The sequence below is a fragment of the Papio anubis genome, chromosome 4 (assembly GCF_008728515.1).
Source record: "Papio anubis isolate 15944 chromosome 4, Panubis1.0, whole genome shotgun sequence".
Lineage (NCBI taxonomy): Eukaryota > Metazoa > Chordata > Mammalia > Primates > Cercopithecidae > Papio > Papio anubis.
Window position 1 is genome coordinate 179,970,449 of NC_044979.1, and position 24,772 is coordinate 179,995,220.

General features: G+C 50.7%; 2 protein-coding genes across 2 annotated transcripts; both read left to right on the plus strand.

Moving 5' to 3' along the window:
• Positions 1-351: 351 nt before the first annotated feature.
• On the plus strand, positions 352-12,092 carry LOC101018414 (keratin-associated protein 10-4-like). Its single transcript, XM_017956396.3, has 2 exons — positions 352-898; positions 11,359-12,092. Exons 1-2 carry the CDS (start codon positions 352-354, stop codon positions 12,090-12,092), a joined length of 1,281 nt encoding a protein of 426 aa, XP_017811885.2.
• Positions 12,093-20,191: 8,099 nt separating this feature from the next.
• On the plus strand, positions 20,192-21,389 carry LOC101022048 (keratin-associated protein 10-1). Its single transcript, XM_017956391.3, has one exon. It carries the CDS (start codon positions 20,215-20,217, stop codon positions 21,061-21,063), a length of 849 nt encoding a protein of 282 aa, XP_017811880.1. The 5' UTR covers positions 20,192-20,214; the 3' UTR covers positions 21,064-21,389.
• The last annotated feature ends 3,383 nt before the right edge of the window (positions 21,390-24,772 follow it).

Sequence of the window (24,772 nt, forward strand, 5' to 3'; positions counted from 1 at the left end):
AACCAAGGATGGCCCCAGGCACATCCCACCCACATCCCACCCGCCGGATGCCCATAGCCCTCCTTGCCTCCAGAAGCCAGCTGGGATCAGGCCCACCCCTACTCCCACCCCTGAGGTTCCACATGTGACAGGCTATAGCCCAGGTGTGAAAGGAGATTTGGGAGCTGGGCAATATCACCAGCAAACAAACACCCCTAATCATAACAGACGCCGCCTCTCAGCTACAAGGAAGGGGAGGCTGTGGGCCCTGGAACAACAAGGCCAGGAGGGATATAAAAGCCGGAGAGCCCCAAGAACCTCACACACTCCCACAGTCACACCTCCCCCAGCTCACCTCCTCCCCACCCCAGCATGGCCACGTCCACCATGCCCCTCTGCTCCAGCGCCTGCACTGACTCCTGGCAGGTGGATGACTGCCCAGAGAGCTGCTGCGAGCCCCCCTGCTGTGCCCCCAGCTGCTGCGCCCCAGCCTCCTGCCTGACCCTGGTCTGTACCCCAGTGAGCTGTGTGTCCAGCCCCTGCTGCCAGGCGGCCTGTGAGCCCAATCCCTGCCAATCAGGCTGCACCAGCTCCTGCACACCCTCGTGCTGCCAGCAGTCTAGCTGCCAGCCGGCTTGCTGCACCTCCTCCCCGTGTCAGCAGGCCTGCTGTGTACCCGTCTGCTGCAAGCCCGTGTGCTGCAAGCCTGTGTGTTGTGTGCCCATCTGCTGTGGGGCTTCTTCATGCTGCCAGCAGTCTAGCTGCCAGCCGATCTGCTGCACCTCCTCCCCCTGCCAGCAGTCCTGCTGTGTGCCCGTCTGCTGCAAGTCTGTCTGCTGCAAACCCATCTGCTGTGTGCCTGTCTGCTCTGGCACTTCCTCTCCATGCTGCCAGCAGTCTAGCTGCCAGCCGGCTTGCTGTACCACCTCCTGCTGCAGACCCTCCTCCTCCGTGTCCCTCCTCTGCCGCCCTGTGTGCAGGCCCATCTGCTGTGTGCCTGTGCCCTCCTGCTGTGCCCCCACCTCCTCCTGCCAGCCCAGCTGTTGCTGTCGAGCCTCCTGTGTGTCCCTCCTCTGCCGCCCCGTGTGCTCCCGCCCCGCCTGCTGAAGCCTCTCCTCGGGCCAGAAGTCCAGCTGCTGATGGCCATGTCCCCTAGGGCCAGCCAGGCTCAGGCCCCACCTCTCTTCCAGTCCTTGGAAGCCCCTGACCTTCCACCCCACCCAGCCTCAGCACAGCTCAACACAGAGAAGGAGCAGCCCCACCCACAGCTGCCCAGCCCAGGGGTGGGGTCTGAGGTGCTCACTGGCTCCTCCCTGACCTCCCCCAGGGTGGGCGAGCCCTGACTACTCCTCATGGCGCTTCCTGGCTGCAGATCACGACCCTCTGCTGGTCGGGTATGGGCCCTCCTGACCCAGGTCTCGCACCCAGGAGTGTCACCCTCTGCCTCTGGGCACCAATAAAGCCTCTGCAGCCCCAGCTGACTCAGTGCTGACTGTCCGCACTCAGGGCGGGATGGGGCAGAGTGGGGCCTGGCCTGGCTCTGGGGGGCTGGGCCCTGTGGATCTCTTTACATCTCCAGCTGGGGGGATGTGGGGGGCTCTTGGGTGACACCTGGAAGCTCCTGTCCACCTTGTGGCACGTTCTGCTGTCTGGCTCCCCTCCCAGGTCCTGTGGAGCCCAAAAGCTTTGCTCACTGACTGAATCCCACAGACACTACATGGCTCAGGCCAATGTCCCACTCACCGTGGGTAGAAGCAGCTCCTTCCCATGGCAAGGGTTGGGGCTATCCCAGGGGCTGGCAGGCTCCAGTTGTGCTGGGAGGTGGGAGACGGGCAGTGGGGGCGGGTATGGCGGCTTGGGCTCCAGCTGCCCTGGTGCTCAGGAGTTCCACTCGGAGACAGCTCGGCCATCCTGGCCTCCTGCACACACTCACAGACACTCAGGACGCCCCCTGCTCCAACCCTGGGCTTGCCGCTGGGATGCAGAGCAGAGAACAGAGACGTGGCCTCCAGAGCTCCCTGTGCTGGGCTGGATGGGCGGAGGGCCCATGGGAACAGAAAGGTCTCAGGGTGCCGATGACAGAGGAGTCCCACGACAGTGTGGGAATGTGTCCAGATCAGAGAGCAAGAAGGAGGCCTCCTGGGCAGGTTCTTAGCTCCTCCCACGGGACAGGCAGACGGCCAGAGCCACACTGTCCCCTCCAGTCCTCACCCACGCCCCCTGCCCCGTGACCTGGGGCTGCAATACTGCCCACTCTTCTTGCCTTAGGAGAACACAGTCGGGTTTTGAGGCCTCGGCCATACTCTGTGGACACAAAGGACCCCCACACCTGAGGGGCTGCATGTGTCAGCTCAGGCTGCTGTGACAAAGTCCACGGTCTGGGGGCTCGAGCCACACACATGGGGTCCCTCACAGTCCTGGGGCTGGAAATCGAGGCCCAGGTGTGGCAGGGCTGGTTCCCGAAGCCTCTCTCCTGGGCTTGAAGACACAGTCTCCTCCCTGTGTCCTCATGGGGCTGTCCCTCTGTGTGTGTCTCTGCCCTCATCTCCTCTTCTCACGAGGACACCAGTCATTGGATTAGGGCCCATCCATAGGACCTAATTTTAACTTAGGACTTCAACATGTGAATTCGGGGGAATCACAGGTCAGCCCATAATAGGGGGCTCTGGCTTTGGCCCTTGAGGCAGGAGTGAGGGTGGCAGTGAGGCCACCTGTGCCTTGAAGACCCCAGTGGCGCCTGGCTGGGGCAGGCACTCCCTGTCCATAAACTGCAAGGATGGACATTTGGACAGGGACACGGCCCTCGGGGAAATTCTGCTCACGTGGGCCCCTTCACCCACTGAACAACGCTGTCCAGAGACCTCAGACACCCACCAAATGGTTCCTGTTTAGGCGTCCTGTTGTCCCCAGTGCCTGGCTCCTAATGGGAATTCTCACTGGTCCCTCCGCAGGAAGCATGGCTTACGTCCAGACGGGGAAGGCAGGGATGGAGCGCAGGCCAGGCAACTGTGCTGGAAGAGACAGGCCACACAGGGATGGCTGCAGGGAAAGTGGGGGCCACAGGGCTGTCAAGGGGGTCAGGAGCGTCTTGCACAGGCTTCCTGAGTGGTATGGAGAGTGACCTAGGGCTTCAGGGTCTGGAGTACACACACTCACAGTGATAGAAACCAACTCAGGATTTAGGAATGGGAGTTCTTGGAGACCTTGATGAGGGGCTTTCCAGTCATGTTCTGAGGGCAGGGGCATCCTGTGGTAGGCGGAGGGGGAACAAGCCCTGGGGAAGTTAAATGTGAAGGTAAATAATTTTTTCTCCAAAGATCTAACAGAACAAGGCAGGGGAGGAGCACAGTAGTGATGGCTTCCAGAAGGACTAACACACAGGGCTTGCCTTCTTTTACCAACTCAGATTCCCTCCAGCCAGAGAAGCAGCTACCAGAGGCTTGGTCAGAACATGTAAAAGTAAATGAACCAGTCACTGCCACCTGGGCAAAGGATATCTGTTGGGAAAACAATGGACACCCCAAAAAACCTGGGAGGAAGAGCTGAGAAATTAGACACTTTGGGGAATAAGGGTGTTGGAAGATTCCATATATTCTTGGGAGTCTACAAGACCCCCACACATGCCCATGATGGGGCACAGAAAAGACCTGAGAAGCTCTCAGTGCTCACCTCTGGCTGAACTGCAGGCTCTGAGTAAGCAGGAAGTGAAGGGGAAGGCAGGAAGTGAAGGGGAAGGCAGGAAGTGAAGGGGAAGGCAGAGTCACAAACCGCCCAGGTGAGCGCTCAGAGTGTGGACCAACACATAGAGCCCAGCTACAAAGACTGGGAAAAAAACATCTTTTGACTCCAGGTGCTTAAGAAACTCTGTCAAATTACTATCTGCGCACTAAGCAAATGGAATAGTGACCCCCTTCATGACAAAGAGTATAGTCATTACTAAAATAGTTTAGGAAAGTCACTTAAAACAAAAAACTACTAGCCATGCAACCAGCAATAACAAACCACAGGAAAGAGAGAGAATCTGCCATCCAGAATTATCAAATTATAATATTCTAAATGTCAAGTTTTCAGCAAAAATTATGAGGCATGCAAAGAAGCAAGAATGTACCGTTCATTCACAGAAAAAAAAAAAAAGGCCAATTAGTAAAAAATGTCCTTGAAGCAGCCCAGGATTGAATTTACTAGACAAAGTCTTTCCATTAACTCTCTTAAATATACTCAAAGAGCTAAAGGAAACCATGGCAAAAGAACAAAGAGAAGAAAACAACATCTCAACCAAGAGAGAATATCAATAAAGAGAGAGATTATAAAGAGGAATCAAATAGAACTTCTGGAGTTGAAAAGTATAACTGATACGAAAATTTTGCTAGAGAAGCCCCACAGCAGATTTGAGCAGACAGAAGGAAAAATTAGAGACCAGGTGGACAGGTCATGTGAAATATTCCAGTCTGAAGGGCATAAAAGCCAAAAGAGGCCGAGCATGATGGTTCACACCTGTAATCCCAGCACTTTGGGAGGCTGAGGAAGGCAGATTGTTTGAGGTTGGGAGTTTGAGAACAGCAAACAGAAAAATAAAATAAATTAATTAATAGCTGGGCGTGGTGCCTGTAATCTCAGCTACTCGGGAGCCTGAGGCAGGAGAATCACTTGAATTAGGGAAGCGGAGGTTACAGTGAGCCAAGATCATGCCACTGCACTCCAGCCTGAATGACAAAGTGAGACTCCATCTCAAAACAAACAGAAACAAAAGAATTTTAAAAATGAACAGAATTTAACTGGCCTGTAGGACAACATCAAACATGCCAACAGCACACACTTAACAGCAGGGTCAGAAGAAGAGCAGAGACAGAATGGAGCGCTCAAAAATATTTGAAGAAAAATGGTAGAGACAGAAAGTAAAATGGTGGTTGCCAGGGGCTTGTGGGGAGGAGGAATGTGGAGTTAGTGTTTGATGGGGACAGAGTTTCAGTTTTCCAAGATGAAAGTTACGAGGCCAGATGGTGGTGCTGACTGCACTGCATTATGAATGTGTTTAATATCACTGAACAGTACACTTAAAATGGGATAAATTTCGTGTGTATTTTACTACAATACTTTTTTAAATATTTGAAGTAATAATGGCCAAAAACTTTCCAAATATGATGAAACTTATGAATCCACACATTCAAGAAGCTCCATGAGCTTCAAGTAGAATAAATTCAAAAAGATCCACACAGAAAGACAAAATTAAATTACTGAAAGCCAAAGACAAAAAGAGAATCTTGAGAGCAGGAAGACAGAAGATTAACAGCCAATTTCTCATCAAAAACCATAAAGAACAGAAGGCAATGGGATGTTGTACTTAAAGTACTGAAAGAGAAAACACTGTCCACCAAGAAGTCTATGTCAAGTGAAATGATTCTTCGAAACTAAAGGAGAAATTAGGACACTTCTGAATAAATATTGAGAGAGTTCATTGCCAGTAGGCCTGCCCTACAAAAAATGACAGCTCGGGATGAAATCAAAGGGTACTAGACAGTAACTTGAAGCCATATTAAGAAATAAAGAGTCGGCCGGGCATGGTGGCTCAAGCCTGTAATCCCAGCACTTTGGGAGGCCAAGATGGGTGGATCACGAGGTCAGGAGATTGACACCATCCTGGCTAACATGGTGAAACCTCGTCTCTACTAAAAATACAAAAAATTAGCTGAGCTTGGTGGCGGGCGCCTGTAGTCCCAGCTTACTCAGGAGGCTGAGGTAGGAGAATGCTGAACCCGGGAGGCGGAGCTTGCAGGGCTGAGATCCACCACTGCACCTGCAGCCTGGGCTACAGAGGGAGACTCCATCTCAAAAAGAAAGAAAAGAAAGAAAGAAAGAAAGAAAGAAAGAAAGAAAGAAAGAAAGAAAGAAAGAAAAGAAAGAAAGAAAGAAAGAAAGAAAGAAAAGAACTGGCTGGGTGCAGTGGATCACACCTGTAATCCCAGCACTTGGGAGGCTGGAGGTGGCAGGTTGCAAGGTCAGGGGTTCGAGACCAGCCTGGCCAACATAGTGAAACTCCATCTCTACTAAAAATACAAAAAAAAAGTAGCCGAGTGTGGTGGTGGGCACCTGTAATCCCAGCTACTTTGGAGGCTGAGGCAGGAGAATCAGTTGAACCTGGGAGGCAGAGGTCGCAGTGAGCCGAGATGGTGCCACTGCACTCCAGCCCGGGCAACAGTGTGAGACTCCATCTCAAAAAGAAAAAGAAGAAAAGAAATAAAAAACACTAATAAAGGTATCAGTTTTGGTAATTTGTATGTTAATAGGAATTTATCCATTACATCTAGGTTATCTACATTACGAATGTATGTAATATCACTAAGCATGCTTAAATGGAATAAATTTTATTGATATTATGTGTTAGTGTACAATTGTTCACATATTCTCTTATAGTCTTCTTTATTTATATAGGTCAGTAGTGATGTTCCCGTTTTCATTTCTGATTTTAATAATTAGAGCCTTCTCTTTTTTCTTAGTCTAGTTAAAGGTTTGTAAATTTTATTGTTGCTTTCAAAAAACTAATTTTAGGCTTCATTGGTTCTATTGTTTTTCTATTCTCAATTTCTTTATTTGCTCCCTTTATTCTACATATAATCTTTATTTTCTTCCTTCTTCTAGGTTTGGGTTTAGTTTGCTCTTCCTTTTCCTGGTTCCTTAAGGTGTGAAGTGAGATTACTGAATTGAGATCTTTCTTGTTTTTTAACATAAGCATTTATAGCTATAAATTTCCCTCCATAAACTGTTTTGCTGTATCCCATAAGTTTTGGTTTGTTATATAATCACTGTCATTTATCCCATAGTATTTTCTAACTTCTCTTTTGATTTCTTCTTTGATCAACTGGTTGTTTAAGTGTGTGTTATTTAATTGCCACACATTTGTGAATTTTCCAGTTTTCCTTTTGTTATTGATTTCTAATTTCCATTGTGGTCAGAGAAGATACATTATATGATTTCAATAGTTTTAAATTTATTGAGACTTGTTTTTTGGACTAACGTATGGTCTAATCTGGAGACTTGTTTTTTGGACTAACGTATGGACTAACGTATGGTCTAATCTGGTCTAATTTTGGACTAACGTATGGTCTAATCTGGAGACTTTTTTTTGGACTAACGTATGGTCTAATCGGGAAGGATGTGTATTCGGGAAGGATGTGTATTCGGAAAGAATGTGTATTCGAGAAGAATGTGTATTCGAGAAGAATGTGTATTCGGGAAGGATGTGTATTCGAGAAGAATGTGTATTCGGGAAGAATGTGTATTCGAGAAGAATGTGTATTCGGGAAGAATGTGTATTCGGGAAGAATGTGTATTCTGCTGTTGTTGGGTTGAGTGTTTTATATATGGCCATATTAGATCTAGCTTGTTTATAGTGTTCTTCAAGTTCTCTATTTTGTTATTGATCTTTGATCTAGTTCTATTTAAAAAAATTTTTTTTAATCAGTGGAAGTGACTTATTGAAGTCTTCAAATATTATTGTTGAGCTGCAATTGCCTATTTCTGTCTTCAATTCTGTCCATTTATGCTTGGTATATTTTGGGGGTCTGATGTTAGGTACATAAATGTTTATAATTGTTAGGTACATAAATGTTTATAACTGATGTTAGGTACATAAATGTTATAAAATGATGGCTTATGCCTGTAATCCCAACTACTCGGGAGGTTGAGATGAGAGGATTGTTTGAGGCCAAGAGTTCGAGACCAGCCTGGGTAACATAGCAAGACCCTGGTCCCTAAAAAAAATTATTTTAAATTAGCAAAGTATGGTGGTGTGCACCTGTAGTCCCAGCTACCTGGGAAACTGAGGTGGGAGGATCACTTCAGTCCAGGAGTTTGAGGCTGCAGTGAGTTATGACTGTGCCACTGCACTCCAGCCTGGGCAAAAGAGCAACCCCGTCTCTAATTGTTTTAATGGTGCTGGGACAACTGGATATCTACACACGAAATCATAAAGTTGCACTATATCTCACACCAACAAATTAACTAAAAATGGATCAAAGCCCCACATATATGAGATAAAGCCATAAAACTCCTAGAAGGAAACATAAGAGTAAATATGCATGACCTTATATTGGGCAACGGTTTTTTAGATACGACACCAGAAGCTCAAGCAACAAAAGGAAAAATAGATAAATTGGATGTCATCAAAATTAAAAAGTTTTGTGCATCAAAGGACACTACGAAGAGAGCAAAACAACCCATACAAGGGGAGAACCATGCTTGTAAATCATAATTCTGATAAGGAGCCAACATCCAGAATATATAAAGAACTCTTACAAATCAACAACAAAAAGTCAACCCAATTTAAAAATAGGCAAAGTCCTGTAATAGACATTTCTCCAAGGAAGATATGCAAATGGCCAATACACGCAGGAAAATAAGCCCAATATTATTGGTCATTAGGGAAAAGTAAATCCACAGCACAATGACATGCTACTGATACTTCACACCCACTAAGGTGGTTATAATTTAACACACACATGCACCAACAAATAGAAGGTAGCAGATGTTGACAAGGACAAAGAGAAACTGGAATGCTTATATATTGCTAGTGAGAATATAAAATGGTACAAATGCTGTGAAAAACAGTCTGACAGGTCCTCAAAATGTAAACATGGAATTCCATACAACTCATCAGTTCCCACTCCAAAAGAGGTGTTCAAACAAAAACGTGTACAAGAATGTTTATAGGGCCAGGCACAGTGGCTCACGCCTGTAATCCCAGCACTTCGGGAGGCCGAGGTGGGAGGATCACTTGAGGTCAGGAGTTCAAGACCAGCCTGGCCAACATGGTGAAACCCCACCTCTACCAAAAATATAAAAAATTAGCCAGGTATGGTGGTACACACCTGTAATCCCAGCTACTTGGGAGGCTGAGGCAGGAGAATCGCTTGAACCCAGGAGGTGGAGGTGGCAGTGAGCTGAGATGGTGCCACTGCACTCCAGCCTGGGTGACAGAGGGAGACTCTGTCTCAAAAAAAAAAAAAAAAAAAAAAGTTTATAGAAGCACTATTCACAGTAGCCAAAAGTTGAAAAGAACCCAAAAGTCCATCAGCAGATGAACGGATAAATGAAATGTGGTGTCATTATGATGGAATACGATTCAGCCATAAAAAGGAATGGCATTCTGAAACATACCCCAACACAGGTGTACCTTGAAAACATGCTCAGTGAACGAAGCTAGACACAGAGACCACATATTCTATGACTCCATCTATATGAAATGTGCAAAACAGGCAAATCCATATAGAGACAAGTAGAATAGCAGTGGTTGCCAGGGGCTGGGCGTGACTGCTTAATACTACGGGTTTCCTTCTGGAGCGAAGATAGTTCTGGAACTAGGTAGTGGGGATGGTTGCACAACATTGTGGCTGCACTAAATGTCACTGAATTGCACACTTTAAAATGAGTAAAATGGTAAATTTTATGTTATGGTTGATCACAGTTTAAATAAAATTACACCTGCCAAGGGTTTCTAAGAATGAAGCCCTGAGCGCCGCAGTACTGGATACTATCAGCATTTTAAATCTTGTTTGCTCTTACAGGTGGGAGGTGTGTGTTTAAATCTGAGAAACTTTAGTTATTAATGAGATCAACTAGCTGTTCATCTCATTAAGGCTTATTGGAAATTTAAAATTTTTAATCTTGTATTCAGTTCTTTTGTATCTTATCCTGTTTTAGTGGTAAGGACTTTAAAATTTTCACATTAATCTTCCATCTGTCATGGAGATTGCAAGTACTTTCTGGCCGTTCATATCTTCATTTGTATACCCAACGATTCCTTCGGGGCTGTGATAGGAATGTCATGGATGCTGAGCTAAGCTGAGGCACGTGGACCAGTCTCCAGTGCCCAACCATGCCGGGTTTCCAGGGGACATACGTTGTAGGTGCTCTGGTCAAAGTTTATGCTTTCGTTCACATCTGACCCTCTAACATTCCCACTGGGCATTTTATACTTGGGTCTGCCAGGCTGATGGGCTTCCTTTCCCATTGTATTTTCACACTGTCATGGCAGGGGTACAGGTAGGGGCTGCTGGGTGCAGTGACTTTGTCTCTCATCTAGCCCTTCGGTGAGCGTGGCCTGGGACAGTCACTCTGATCCTAGGTGTACAATCATGTCACCTACAGATACCACAAATTCGCACCACGTTTCAATTTCTTGGCATGTGGCTTCGGCCAAGGTGCAAACACAGAGTAAGGCTCTTGTCTTCAGTAAAGCTCCCAGGCGTCTGGGCAGTGCGGCTGACTGTGTCCCCATCAGACTCTTTTCTCATCCAGAAGAGGCTGGAAGGACATTGGGAGATGTTGGTAGTTCCTGGTCAGAACCAGCCTCAGGCTGTGCTGGGCTCAGGGCCTGGGACAGAGGAGCTTGCCTGTGATGGTCTCTGCCCCAGGGTCAGGGCCAGCCCTGCCCGATGACCTCCTGAGCATAGGACAGCTTTGCCCACCCCGAGTGTCCTCCACTCACCACACAACCCTCACTCCACACCTGCCTCTCCAAGGTGGAGGCGCCTCCCCACCCTCAGGCCCTGACCTGTACCCGCCCCTCTCAGGACACCTGACCAGGGCTCCAGGGGACAGCAGTCCAGACCCAAAGGCCAGTCCCCAAGCCTTGTCCTCCTACTGACTTGACTGTCCAGAGGCCTTGCTGGAATGTTCTGTTTCCTTCTCAGGGGAGGAGAGGTCCTCCCTCTCCTCCTACTCTTGGCAGACATCAGGATCTCAGAAAATCCCAGAGCCCACCAGGAAGCACTGTCCTCAAGCGCCTTTTCCCAATACAGGCACCTCGTCCTGGCTCTCCCAGTCGCAGCCACACCAGCCCACCCCGTGAGGTCCCTGCAGACAGAGGCTGGGCATCCCCCGGGCCCCACGCCGGGCACAGTCATGGGACCTGCCAGGTGGAAGTCACCAGGTCAGCCCCAGAGAGGCCGCACCCTCCCTCCTGGTGTTCCCGGGGACAGGCTCAGCCAGGGGTGCAGGCCCTGCCCAGGACCAGCCAAGTGTTAGGAGCAGAGTGAGGACAAGTTACGGCAAGGGAAGCAGAAATAATGAGGGTCCTCCCGGCTTCAAACACCAACACGGAAGGGGAGGGCGTTGCTGAGTCTCCTGCTAGGAAAACACAGGCCCTGGGCATATAAAAGCCCCAGCAGCCAACAGGCTCAGACACACACTCACTCACTCACACCTCCCCCAGCTCACCTCCTCCCCACCCCAGCATGGCCGCGTCCACCATGTCCGTCTGCTCCAGCACCTGCACCGACTCCTGGCAGGTGGACGACTGCCCAGAGAGCTGCTGCGAGCCCCCCTGCTGCGCCCCCAGCTGCTGCGCCCCTGCCTCCTGCCTGACCCTGGTCTGCACCCCAGTGAGCTGTGTGTCCAGCCCCTGCTGCCAGGCGGCCTGTGAGCCCAGCCCCTGCCAATCAGGCTGCACCAGCTCCTGCACATCCTCATGCTGCCAGCAGTCCAGCTGCCAGCCGGCTTGCTGCACCTCCTCCCCCTGCCAGCAGGTCTGCTGCGTACCCGTCTGCTACAAGCCTGTGTGCTTCGTGCCTACCTGCTCTGAGCCTTCCTCTTCATGCTGCCAGCAGTCTAGCTGCCAGCCGGCTTGCTGCACCTCCTCCCCCTGCCAGCAGGCCTGCTGTGTGCCTGTCTGCTGCAAGCCCGTCTGCTGCGTGCCCACCTGCTCTGAGGATTCCTCCTCATGCTGCCAGCAGTCTAGCTGCCAGCCGGCTTGCTGCACCTCCTCCCCGTGTCAGCAGTCCTCCTGTGTGCCCATCTGCTCCAAACCTGTCTGCTGCAAATCCCTCTGCTGTGTGCCCGTCTGCTCTGGGGCTTCCACTTCATGCTGCCAGCAGTCTAGCTGCCAGCCAGCTTGCTGCACCACCTCCTGCTGCAGACCTTCCTCCTCCGTGTCCCTCCTCTGCCGCCCTGTGTGCAGGTCTGCCTGCTGCGTGCCCATCTCCTCCTGCTGTGCCCCTGCCTCCTCCTGCCAGACCAGCTGCTGCCACCCGGCCTCCTGCGTGTCCCTCCTCTGCCGCCCCACGTGCTCCCGCCCGGCCTGCTACAACCTCTGCTCTGGCCAGAAGTCCAGCTGCTGACGGCGCTGAATGTCATCCAGAGTCCCTTCCCAGCTGGGGCTGACCTCCCAGCGGGCCCAGCCAGCTCCTCCCTCTCTGGCATTGACACCCTCAGAATATGGGGCAGGCTCTTTGTCTTAGGGACCAGGATGCTCCCCCAGTCCTTCCCAGATGCTGGCTGTATGGGGGACCCCAGCTGCTCCCCCAGAACCAAGTTCTGCAGAACTGACCCCAGTAGGCCTGGTTCCACCCTGGGCAGTAGCCCCTCTGAGTTCTAATAAAGCCGCCTCTGTCTCACACCAACCTCTGTCCTGTCTGTGGACCCCTGGGAGGCACAGGGTGAGGTGGGAAGTGATGCCACCCCTGACTGCAGGGACAGTCCTGACCCCCAGCAGGCCTGGTTCCACCCTGGGCAGCACCCCTCTGAGTCCTAGTAAAGCTGCCTCTGTCTCTGTCGACCTTCGATCCTGTCTGTGGACCCCGAGGGGCGTGGGATGAGGCAGAAAGCAATGCACCTGGTGCTGGCCTCTGTGAACCCTGAAGGCCAGGCTCCCTCTTAGCCCCGTGGGCCCCCAGCCCCAGCACGTGGCGCCCCAGACCATCTTAGGGAAGCTGCCTCTGGAACCAAGGCCAGGAGTTTTGGGACAAAGTGGACCCTGGCAGCAGCTCTGGGCCCCTGAGCCACATTCACCCTCCCCAGCTCCATGGCTGCCCCCCAGGACTGGGGTAGCCCACCCAGGGCCTGGCTCCACCCAGCAGCCTCACCGGTCCTGTTACCCCTGGGGAGACCAGCTATGGACCACAGTGCCCGTCCCTGCAGCCCTCGTCTCCTCCACAGTAAGACGTGGGACAGCCCCTCCCCCAGGACTTGAGCCCAGAAGCCTGGGGTTCTTCATGGGGTTCTTGAATACCCATTGCTCAGGCATCGTTGGCGAGAGCACAGATGGGCAGGGACCATGGCACCCACTAACCAAGCCTGCGGCCCCTCTGCCCCATGCGGCCTCGCCTAGAGATTCAGGGTCCTGGCTCCCTCCTGATCCTGTGGTCCTGGACTCTGACCCCAAGGACCCTGTCCCCACATCCCCAACCTCCCAGCTCTCTCCCAAATAGCCCTTAGCTCTGCCTGCCACCCTCCGTCCCAGATGCCACATTGGGCAAGTGGTACGAGCCGCCACACTCTTTCCACCGGGTCGCTGTGTGCATTCGAGAGACCAGGTCCGGCTCCAGAAAATGACCCTTGCATGTCAATGCCAGAGGCCTCCAGCCCCAGCACTGGGACCTCCCGGAGTCCTGCCCAACAAAGCTCACTGTGGTCAGCACAGCCACCTCCCTCACTCCCCTCGAGGCAGACCACCCAGGACAGACCACCCAGCAGCAGCCATTCCCCGGGCCGGAGGCCAAACTGACACAGCCTTGTCCACCTCCTTGGAAGCAAAGCCAGGTCCCCATGAAAGGACAAATGAAGGCCTCCAGGGACAGAGATGTTTGCTTCCCGCCCTGGTTCTCCAGGTAGCTGGTGGGGCCAAGACTTCATCCTAGGGCTCCAGGGCCATCCTGGGGAGGAGCTCCCCACACATACGTGTCTGAGCCCCACCTCACTGTGCCCACTGATGGCCTCAGGTGAGAACAGAGAGCCAGGAGGAGGGCCCAGGGCTGGCTCTCTGACCTCCTCCACATTTGTCATTGTCCCCCACCTGCCCTTGTCCGAGGCACCAAAAGGACCCAGCCTGTCTGGCCATCCCCAGGGAGGACACCTCCTGGTGACCAGAGCTGTGGGGGGTCTCAGCTCTGACCCCTGCTCTGGGTCTCCATTCAGTGTTCTCCTGCCTCATCAGAGCTTCAACCCCCAGAGAAAGCACCTTGGAAAACAGATCCTCAAAATGTCACTCACTGTGTGACCCTGTGACCCTGTCAGTCTAGTTCTAGGCATCTACCTCAGAGGAATGAAACAAACATTCACACACAGATTTGTGTACCCATGTACACAGCACCACTGACAGTAGCCAAGAAGTGGAAAGAGCCCAAATGCCCATCAGAGGATGAATGGACAAGCAAAACACAGCCCATCCACACAAGCAAAACGCAGCCCATTCCCATGCGGAATATTATTCAGCCATGAAAACGGATCAAATACTGACACAGGCTACAACATGCATGAGCCTTGAAAGCATGATGCTCAGCGAGAGGCCACATGTAGTGGGATTCTATTTGTATGAAAGACTCAGAACAGGCAAATCTACAGAGAAAGAAAGTAGATAAGTGGGTGACCAAGGCTGGGGGAGGGGCTCATGAGAGGAGACTGCTTATGGGTGTGGTTTTTGGAGTGGGAATGTTATAAAATTACGTATTGGTGATGGCTGAGAAACCCTGGGAATTTACTAAAAACCAATGGACCGTGCACCTGCAGTGGGTGAACTCCATGGCTTGTGAATTTTCTCTCGGTCAATGTGTTAAAAACAAATAGCCTCAGCCCTCCGTTTGGGATGGCCACTGGCCAATGCCTCCACCTCCCGTTCATCCAAATAAAAATGAATGGTGCCAGAGCAGTGATAGAAAACGGAGGCATGCCATCCACAGACCAGGTCAGTAAAGATTTTCTGGGAAAGGCAAGACAAAAAGATCAGGTTCTATTGACTTTAAATCCAACAGAAAGAAAGGCAGGAGAAGGACTCTGAAGACAAATGAGTTTTCCCGGAGACCCTAGCAAAGGAACCATATATGAGGATGACTGTGGGCACTCAGTCGTCTTTAACTGAGAGGTCGAGTTCTGAAGAAGAGCCATTCCTTGCCCTGCAACCAGCAGGAGAACCAGGAAGGGTGGGGCTGGCCCAGGAGACTCCCAGCCTAGGTCCCAAGCTGGAGAGGAAGAGGCCACACCCCAGGAAGCTCTGGATGCCAAGATAAACTGGAGCCCCCATGTCCAATCAGCGATGAACAAGGCCCCCCTCATCAGAGCCCCAGCATCAGCTCTGGGTGCAAAATATGTGTATCTATGTGCAGAAAACCTTTCAGCAATGAATGCCAAACAATCTCGACCCTCACTTAAAAATGTGAACAACAACTAAGAGTCCTCAGACATGTGAGGAAATCACAGCATGACAGAGAAGCAAAGTCGGAACAAACGATGATGCAGATGCGAGGAAACAAAGAGGCTGTCACTACATGAAACAAGAACAGGGTGCTACCAAAAAGGAGGAGAAAGAGGAGGAAAGAAAGCACCCCAAGTTCCAGGAGACTGAAAGTGTGACACTCTAAACACACATGAAACTCAATGATGGTCTGCATAATAGACCCTGAAAGCAGAATTGCTGATACAGTGACCCCATTTCAGGCAAAGATTGACCCAAACCCAATGCAGAAGGACAGAGATAAAGCCAAGAAGAGCCTGAGATCTGAGTGGGAAGAACCCAGGAGACCCAGGGTCTGTGATCCTCACCAGGATCACAGTGGGGAGAAAATCCAAGAATGGAAGAAAATCATCAAACCCATATGGAAATAAAAGTTCCTTGAACTAAAGGAAGATGGGACCGAGGGGATGAACACAGCTGATGACAGTGTTGGGGGAGGGGTCTGGTGAAATGAATGAAGTACAAGAAGGAGACAATAGTGCCAGGTTCTAGACAAAGGAAAGGCTTCACAAGAAGATCAAAGTTATGCAAATATGACACCCATTGGTAGCCCAGCCTCTACCAAGGTGGAGGGAAGAAATTCTGCACGTAGACTCTGCTGTGGCAGGTGTCAGTGGGAAGGCTGTTCTTAAACAACAGGGATCTGGATAGTTTACCACCCACGATGCTTTCTGAAACTTTTACTAAGCAATCCCCAACAAGAAGAAACATGACCCCCTCTTTCCAAACTTCCACAAAAATCCACAGATGTCCATCAATGAAAATCTAAATAAAATAGTCTAATAAAAATAAGCAAACCCGAAAGAAGGAAAAAGAAGTATGCTCACAGATTCAGATTTTCCTTTTTCAGTATAAGAAAATAGTATGGGTATATTTATCCTAAAATTTGGAAATATAAATGAAATGTACTGTGTTCTAAAAAATATAAATTACCTACACTGAGTAACAAAACAAAAAATTTAATACAATGATATCCAGGAAAATATGGAAGTGGTATTGAAAAAGGTCATTCTTCAGAAGGCAGACTCAGATGTTTCAAAGGTGTATACCATTAGTCTTCAATATAAAGACTTTTCTGTGATACTTGAAATATTCCAGAGATCAGAAGAAGCCAGAGGTCCTCTGGATTCCTCTAGTATGACTGGTGACACCCTGATGCCAAAATCAGGAGCAACAGTGAGAAAGATAGGACTGTAGACCAATGTCGTTTAAAAAAATAATATAAGAGATTCTATGAGCCTACATTAACAAACTAAGCCGTTATGTATAGCCATTATGGGAAGTAGTACAGAAGTTCCTCAAAAAATTAAAAATGGAACTACCATGTGATGAGCAATCCCACTTCTGTGTATTTATACAAGACAAATTAAAGCCAGATCTCAGATACCTGCACTGCCATGCTAACTGCAGCACTATTCACAACAGCCAAGATATGGAAGCAACCTAAGTGCCCATCAACAGATGAGTGGATAAAGACAATGTGGTGTATATGCACGACGGAATACGACTCAGCCACAGAAAGGAGGGAGATCCTGTCATCTGTGGCAACACGGATGAACCTGCAGACACTATGCTAGGTGAAGTGACCCAGGCCACAGAAAGACAAATACTGCAGACCTCACTTATATGTGGAATCTAAAAAAGCCAAGTTCACCAAAGCAGAGAGTAGAGTGGGGGTTCGAGGGGCTGGGGGTGCAGGGAGTGGGGACATGTTGATGGCAGGATACAGCTTCAGCTGTGCAGGATGAGTCAGTTCCGGAAACCTCGTGTGCAGCACGAGGACAGTTGACTGTAACACAGAATGCAACATAGTAACACTGAAATCTTCTAGGAGTCCATTTTAAATGTCTCATCACAAAATAAAGGTAACTATGTGGGGTGATGGACATATTAATTAGCTTGACCTTGGTAATCATCACACAATGTGTGATCAAGACGTCATGCTGTACACCTTGAATTTATATAATTCTTGTTTGTCGATGATATCTCAATAAAGCTGGGGAAAAAGGGATAATAAGCCATTATCAAGCAATGTTTATCTTAGATAGCTCAAGTTACAAAGGGTATCATTATACTCATAAAATAGAAGCAGAAAAGCCACTGGAACTCTCAGTAGATTAATACACACACACACACACACACACACACACACACACACACACGAACAAACTCATTCCTTCCTTAAAAGCCTGAGGCAAAATTCAAAATAAACTAAAGTAGGAAAACACTGCATGCAGGAGACCAAGGCTGTGCTACAAACTAGCAAACATTGGCTTAGTGCGGAGGGAGGCACTTCTGTTAACTTTGGAAACAAGACCAGCGGGCTGCTGTCATCGCGTCTCCAGCATTGTGCTGGGCAGCCAGCCACGACAAAAGGGAGTCAAATAAAACAAAAGACTACATTTTAGAAAAGAAGAATCCAAATGTGTGTCACTTGCAGAAGACCCAGCTGTGGGCCACCCTGCCCTGCAGACTCACGTACCCTCCTGGCACCTCCCTCCTCCAACCAGGGCCATTTAATCCCTGCCACTCAGCTCACTCAGATCGCCCAGAGTGTCTGCTTGATTTAAGAAATGGTTTGGGCCAGGCGTGGTGGCTCACGCCTGTAATCCCAGGCGTGATCACGAGGTCAGGAGATGGAGACCATCCTGGCTAACATGGCGAAACCCTGTCTCTACTAAAAATGCAAAAAGCCAGGTGTGGTGGCTCAAGCCTGTAATCCCAGCACTTTGGGAGGCCGAGATGGGCGGATCACTAGGTCAGGAGATCGAGACCATCCTGGCTAACACGGTGAAACCCCGTCTCTACTAAAAAATACAAAAAACTAGCCAGGCGTGGTGGCGGGCGCCTATAGTCCCAGCTACTCGGGAGGCTGAGGCAGGAGAATGGCTTGAACCCGGGAGGCGGAGCTGGCAGTGAGCTGAGATAGCGCCACTGTACTCCAGCTGGGGTGACAGAGCAAGACTCTGTCTCAAAAAAAAAAAAAAAAAAGAAATGGTTTGATCGTTTGACTGTCCACAGAAGCTGCCCTGCTGGCCCCCAGTGGAAAGTTCCATAATCCAAAAAGTCATGTCTCCAATGAGTGCAGGGCTCCAAACTTGCACCTCATGTTGTGGCTGACATAAAAAGACCACATGTGCACTGTGTGTGTCTGTAGTGCACCCACTAATACGATGTCACCCTAGACTTCCTGGCTTTCCTATCATCTCCTGAAAGCAGCACCAAGTCCTTCAGTCCCAGAAAGTGGATTAAGCACACAGTTCTCACACGTCCATACTAATAATCACTGAAAGGATATTTAATGAGTTATTAAAGAAAAAGAAATCAAAATTATTAACAATAAAGAGAGGCTCAGTAGGGTCTTTCATATATTTGTAGAAAAGACAAACAGAAACAGGTTAGAGAGTAAATTGGAGCAGGACACTAATGCACTGGAATAAAATAGTCTTTTATTCAGAAAGCTGAAAGAACTGCCACCAATGGGTAGGCTTTATCTGATGTCCAATGAAACAAGGAAAAAACATTTAAAAACTCAAAATAACATCATCAGAGTGAATGGGTAACATATTTCTTTCATCACTAGATGAAAATAAAAAGTCATAAAAAGAGAGACCAGGAAAGATGAAATTATTATTAAAAATGGAAAAACACTTCTGAGATGAGTCTTTATATTGAAAGGCTCAATAAGGTCGAACCACAGAAAGTAAAATAATGCATAAGCCTAGAAACAAAAATGTGACATTTTAGAATAATAAAAAGAAACCCAAAAGCTCCCAGAGAGTTAAGGAAAGAGAGAGACAAACGAAAAAATGACAAATGACCAGCATCAGACTGTCATCAGCAGCACTGGACATCACAAAGAAATGGTGACATTTGTTCACCATTTTGAGGAAAAGTAATTTAAAACCAGAATTTTATACCCAGCTAAACTATCATTACAAATGTGAGGATAAAGTTGACATATTTTCAGACAAGCAAGGAATCTTAAAATGTGTGTCCTAAAATCACCATATATGAAAAAGCACTTGATCTTTCACCAAGGCAAAATGAAAATTGAAAGAATACAGAGTGCAGCTTCAAATAAAACAAAGAGAGGACTCTAAGGATGGCATGGAAGAGCTAAAGAGACAAAGATAAAGTGTGGATCCACCAGATACTGAATCTCTGAATCACTGAGCATTCTCCTTACAAGGTGTGAGTGATTGAAGGGAGGGCCACTTAGCTTCCTTTTTTTTTTTTTTTTTTTTTTGAGAAAGAGTCTCGCTCTGTCACCCAGGCTGGAGTGCAATGGTGCGATCTCAGCACACTGCAACCTCCGCCTGCTGGGTTCAAGCAATTCTCCTGCCTCAGCCTCCTGAGTAACTGGGACTACAGGCACATTCCACTATGTTTGGCTAATTTTTTGTATTTTCAGTAGAGACGGGGTTTCACCATGCTGGCCAGGCTGGTCTCAAACTCCTACCTTGCGATCCACTCACCTCAGCTTCCCAAAGTGCTGGGATTACAGGCATGAGTCACCATGCTTGGCCAGCTTCCTCTTATCCTCAGTGCCATTTTTATTTCATATGAAGTGCACATTTTTCTCCATGTTTATGTTTGAATATGCTAAAAGTAATAAAATATATCTAATCAGTCCAGAAACAGGATGGGTGGAACCAGAATTGCTCCTTTTGGAGAAACATTCATCTCTAAAACCTCAACTGAACGAAAGCTTTCTGGAAATATTTTCCACCACATTTCTGGGGCCAAAATAAAAACTGATGAAGAAACAGAGCCCTGCAACATACACACAAGTTTAATGAGGGAAAACAAAGAGATAAACCAGCACGAATGACGCATCTCCAGCCACCAGCTCTAAACACCAACAAGGAAGAGAAGCTTCTGGAGCCTCCTGTCAGGACAACACACGCCAGGGAGGGATTTAAAAGCCCCACAGCCCTGAGCAGCTCACTCACTCACTCACTCCCACACTCACTCCCTCACACCTCCCCCAGCTCACCTCCTCCCACCCCAGCATGGCCGCGTCCACCATGTCCGTCTGCTCCAGCACCTGCACCGACTCCTGGCAGGTGGACGACTGCCCAGAGAGCTGCTGCGAGCCCCCTTGTTGTGCCCCCAGCTGCTACACCCCGGCCTCCTGCCTGACCCTGGTCTGCACCCCAGTGAGCTGTGTGTCCAGCCCCTGCTGCCAGGCGGCCTGTGAGCCCAGCCCCTGCCAATCAGGCTGCACCAGCTCCTGCACACCCTCGTGCTGCCAGCAGTCTAGCTGCCAGCCGGCTTGCTGCACCTCCTCCCCCTGCCAGCAATCCTGCTGTGTGTCCATCTGCTGCAAGCCTGTCTGCTGCAAACCCATCTGCTGTGTGCCCGTCTGCTATGGGGCTGCTTCTTCATGCTGCCAGCAATCTAGTTGCCAGCCAGCTTGCTGTGCCTCTTCTTCCTGCCAGCAGGCCTGCTGTGTGCCCGTCTGCTGCAAGCCTGTCTGCTGTGTGCCCACCTGCTCTGAGGATTCCTCTTCATGCTGCCAGCAGTCTAGCTGCCAGCCAGCTTGCTGCACCTCCTCCCCATGCCAGCAGGCCTGCTGCATGCCTGTCTGCTGCAAGTCCGTCTGCTGTCTGCCTGTGTGCTCTGGGGCTTCCACTTCATGCTGCCAGCAGTCTAGCTGCCAACCAACTTGCTGTACCACCTCCTGCTGCAGGCCCTCCTCCTCCGTGTCCCTCCTCTGCCGCCCCGTGTGCAGGTCCGCCTGCTGCGTGCCCGTCTCCTCCTGCTGTGCGCCCGCCTCCTCCTGCCAGCCCAGCTGCTGCCGCCCAGCCTCCTGTGTGTCCCTCCTCTGCCGCCCTGTGTGCTCCCGCCCGGCCTGCTGAGCCCTCTGCTCAGGCCAGGAGTCCAGCTGCTGAGTGCTCAGTCCTCGCTCATCTACTGACTATGTCTTTGCCGCCAAGCAGGATTCTCCAGTCTCAGGAGCCCCTGGAGTCCTCAGAATGCACCAGCTCCATCAGTAGCCACATAGTTGCTGCCTGAAGGGGATTTTGAGCACATCACACTTCCCTCCTCCCTCTCTGGGAAGAGACAACCCACAAATCCCTCAACAGGTGGACTGTGGCCTTCTAGAACCCCCTTCTCCAAATGTGCTGTTTGCACCCAATGTGACAAAGAATTGCTCTAATCAATAAATTCTTGAGTCAGGAAATACGGGCTGGTGTGCACTTTCTGCTCTTCCCCTGAGCCCCTTTGCCTACTCCAAATTTGGGGTGTGGGACCACTGTCCTGTTGAAGGCAGACAGGACAATGTCTCTCATTCCGAGATGAAACACCCGAGAGAGACAGCAGGATTTGAAAGCAGATGTGATCATCTCCACACCCTTCCTGCAGCCGAAGCCACGCCCTGCCCACAGGGGAAGCCACGCCCTGCCCACAGGGGACAAGCTTCCAACTGAGCCAGGGAGGGGAGCAGAGCTGAGCGGGCTCGGCCTCTGGTGAGCTTTGTGCCACCTGCCCACACCTGTCCCCTGCCAGTCCAAGCTAAAGCTGAGTCGGGCAGAAGAAACCCCGTTCAGTTGGGACCTGAGAGCCCCAGGCACCATGCTGGCCTCCTGGTGTGTGGGCCGTGGAGAAGGTGCCCACACAGAGGGCTGCCCCGAGAGCCTGAGGGCCACCCTGTGTGCTCTGAAGCACTATCAATTCCGTGGGCCCCAAGAGGGGTTCTGGGGTCACTTGGACATCACTCATCCTACTCAGGGTTTAAGGCCTGGGTGAGGAGACACAGAGCAAAAAGACACCTTATCTACGAACCCTTAGGACAGTGGAAGAGGATAAGGCTATAGTCTCAGTGGACCCCTAGCACTGGAAAGTGACGCCAGTGAGACCAGCCAGGTCAGCACCTCCTCAGGAGGCTGGAAAGGGCGCCAGACTGGAAAGGGCACCAGTGAGACCAGCCAGGTCAGCACCTCCTCAGGAGGCTGGAAGGGCCCAGGGAAGAGGCGACAGAACAAAAACCCTAATGGAACCTTTAACCAGAAAGTAGCTGAATTTAAACCTGCAGTGACTCACAGATCTCTCAGTTTGCAAGTTTATTCCACCCGTGTCCATTACTTGCTATTCAAATATTAAGAAAAATATGGTCATCCCCATACATAAGTGGACAAAGGCCTTCATAGACCCTTCAGAGCACAAAGAGTTAAAAAAGATGGGGAGACACTTCCACCTCACCATTAACCAAAGGTACAGGGGAGTCTAAGGTACAGGGGAGTCGGCACAGCAGGCACCAACATTGCTGAGGCTGAGCCGCTGTGCAGCCAGCGGGCAGACGCACCCAGGGCCATGGCCTCCAGGGCACGAGAGCCTCTGAGCCTCCCGACGGCTCCTGAGGGGAAAGCCAGGGACAGCCCCAGCGGGGCACAGCTTGTGACACCTGGGCCCCTGTGCTCTGTGTGGCAGCTGACACGCAGGTCTGCTGGTGGCCGTGTGTCCATGCAGCTGTCTGAGCCCACACGGTCAAGCTGCCGTGTCAGATGCAAAGGACAGAGTAGGACGGCAGCGGCCGGGCCCCCTCCCTTGTGAACCTGCGTGAAGGTATTCACAGCGCAGCGACAGCTCTGAGTGCCCCTCCCGGCTGTGAGCGAGATGCAGGACCCACTGAGTCAGGGGCGGTTGCTGCCTTCAAAGGCATCCCGTGAAACCACAGGAAACCACAAAGCCCCTCCACCGCCTGCTGGACAGCCCCTGGGGACAGGGGGAGGGTGTCTGTAAGGCGAGGACATGGCCAGCGCATGCTCGTCAGGGTGTGATCAGGGACCCTCCAGCCTGCAGGCGCCCTTGCCCAGTTGTAAGGGTGAGAGCACAGCCCCTGTGCGAGGCTGCTGGCCTGGGAGGAGTGACGAGCAGCGGTCTGTGGAGGGGGGCCCTCTAAGGAGTCCTCTTGGACCTCACATGCTTGTCAACACAGGGCATCCTGGTAACAGAAGTTTCTAGATATGGGCCTCTCAGCGGGAGGGGTACACTGGCCAGTGCTCCTCTTAGCTGATTTCTTGGTTCCCAAAAGGCTCCCCCGGTACCCACGTGTGCCAACAGCCTCCTTCTACGGAGGACAGCACCCCCTCCAGGCAAATCCCACTCACACCCAGGACACGCCCACACCCTTTCTCCTGTGTGACCCACACTCATGCCCCAGGGACCAAGCTGGCTCTATCAGGGCAGCCCTTGGTTTTTGGGGCCAGGCTTCCCATTCCTGGAATTAGCCCAGGCATCCCCCACGCAGGCCTCCCTCCTTCTGCAATAGCCTCAATGCCTGGATGGGAGCTGGGCCACCCTCAGGCCCAGGGCCGGGCCTTGCTGTGTGTGCAGCGGGCTCGGGCTGTGTACTGAAGAGACCCAGCCACGCGGATTCTCAGTGAACTCTTCCTTCCTAAGGAACCACAGCCCACGGACACACAGAGGAGCCAGTGCTGCTCTCACGGCTTTGCGCCGACCCCTTTCCTGGGCTGAATAGTGTCCCCTTGTCCCCTTAAAAAAAGACATGTTGGTCCAGACACAGTGGTGTATACCTGTCATCCCAGCACTGTGGGAGGCCGAGGAGGGAGGATCACTTGAGCTCGGGAGTTCGAGAGCAGCCCAGGCAACACTGGGAGACCCCATCTCTACAAAAAATTTTTAAAAATATTAAAATTTAGCTGAACATGGTGGTGTGCACTTACAGTCCCAGCTACTTTGGTGGGAAGACGGCTTGAGCCTGGGAGGTCAAGGCTGCAGTGAGCTGTGATTGCACCACTGCACTCCAGCCTGGGTGACCAAGCAAGACCCTCTCCAAAAAAAAAAAAGAAAGAAAAGGTATATGGGTATATGTTGGATGCTAATGCTAATCCCTCATACTGTAAACATGACCTTACGTGGAAACAGGATCTTTGCAGATGTAGTCAAGTTGAAGTGAAGTCATCAGGGGGGACCCTGAGCCAATACCACTTCTGTTTTCATAAAAAGGCAAAAATTGCACACAAATGGGCACAGGGAGAACGCCATGCGATGATGGAGGCAGAAATTGGGCAGTGCCCCTGCAAGCCAAGGACGCCAAAGAAGGCAACAGGCCCAGAAAACAGGACAGAGTCATCCCCCAGACTGGGACAGACTCTCCTTCACCACTGCAGAAGGAACCAGCCCCACTAATGCCTTCACCTCGGACTTCAGTCCTCCGGAACCGTGAGACGTGAGCTTCTGCCATGTCACGTGGCTGGCGTGGGGCTCTGTCACAGCAGCCCCCAGATGTCAACGTGCCCTCCAGCTCCAGCCCCCAACAAGGGTGGAGAGTCCAGGGAAATGGGGCTAGAAGCTGGGAAAGGAGTTCTGAGGGAAGTGCCCGGGGCCTGTGACCTCCTACAGGCCAAGGGACAAGCCACAGAGATCCCCAGAGGTGGACGGAGTTCTCTGAAGAGGGGACAACCATGGCTTGGGTCTGACACACCCAAGTTTGAGGCCAGAATCTGTGCAGATGCTTGGGGGGAAAACAGGGTGACACTCCCTGATGGTCCCCCAGGTAGACTCCTCTGAGTTCTCTATTTTTTTTTTCTGCCTACTTTGAAT

Excerpts from the sequence above, each read along its gene's own strand:
- LOC101018414 (XM_017956396.3), top strand. The coding sequence starts at position 352 with ATGGCCACGTCCACCATGCCCCTCTGCTCCAGCGCCTGCACTGACTCC. Across the intron at positions 899-11,358 it reads TAGCTGCCAGCCGGCTTGCT|TGAGCTGTGTGTCCAGCCCC; the intron begins GTACCACCTCCT and ends TCTGCACCCCAG.
- LOC101022048 (XM_017956391.3), top strand. The coding sequence starts at position 20,215 with ATGGCCGCGTCCACCATGTCCGTCTGCTCCAGCACCTGCACCGACTCC.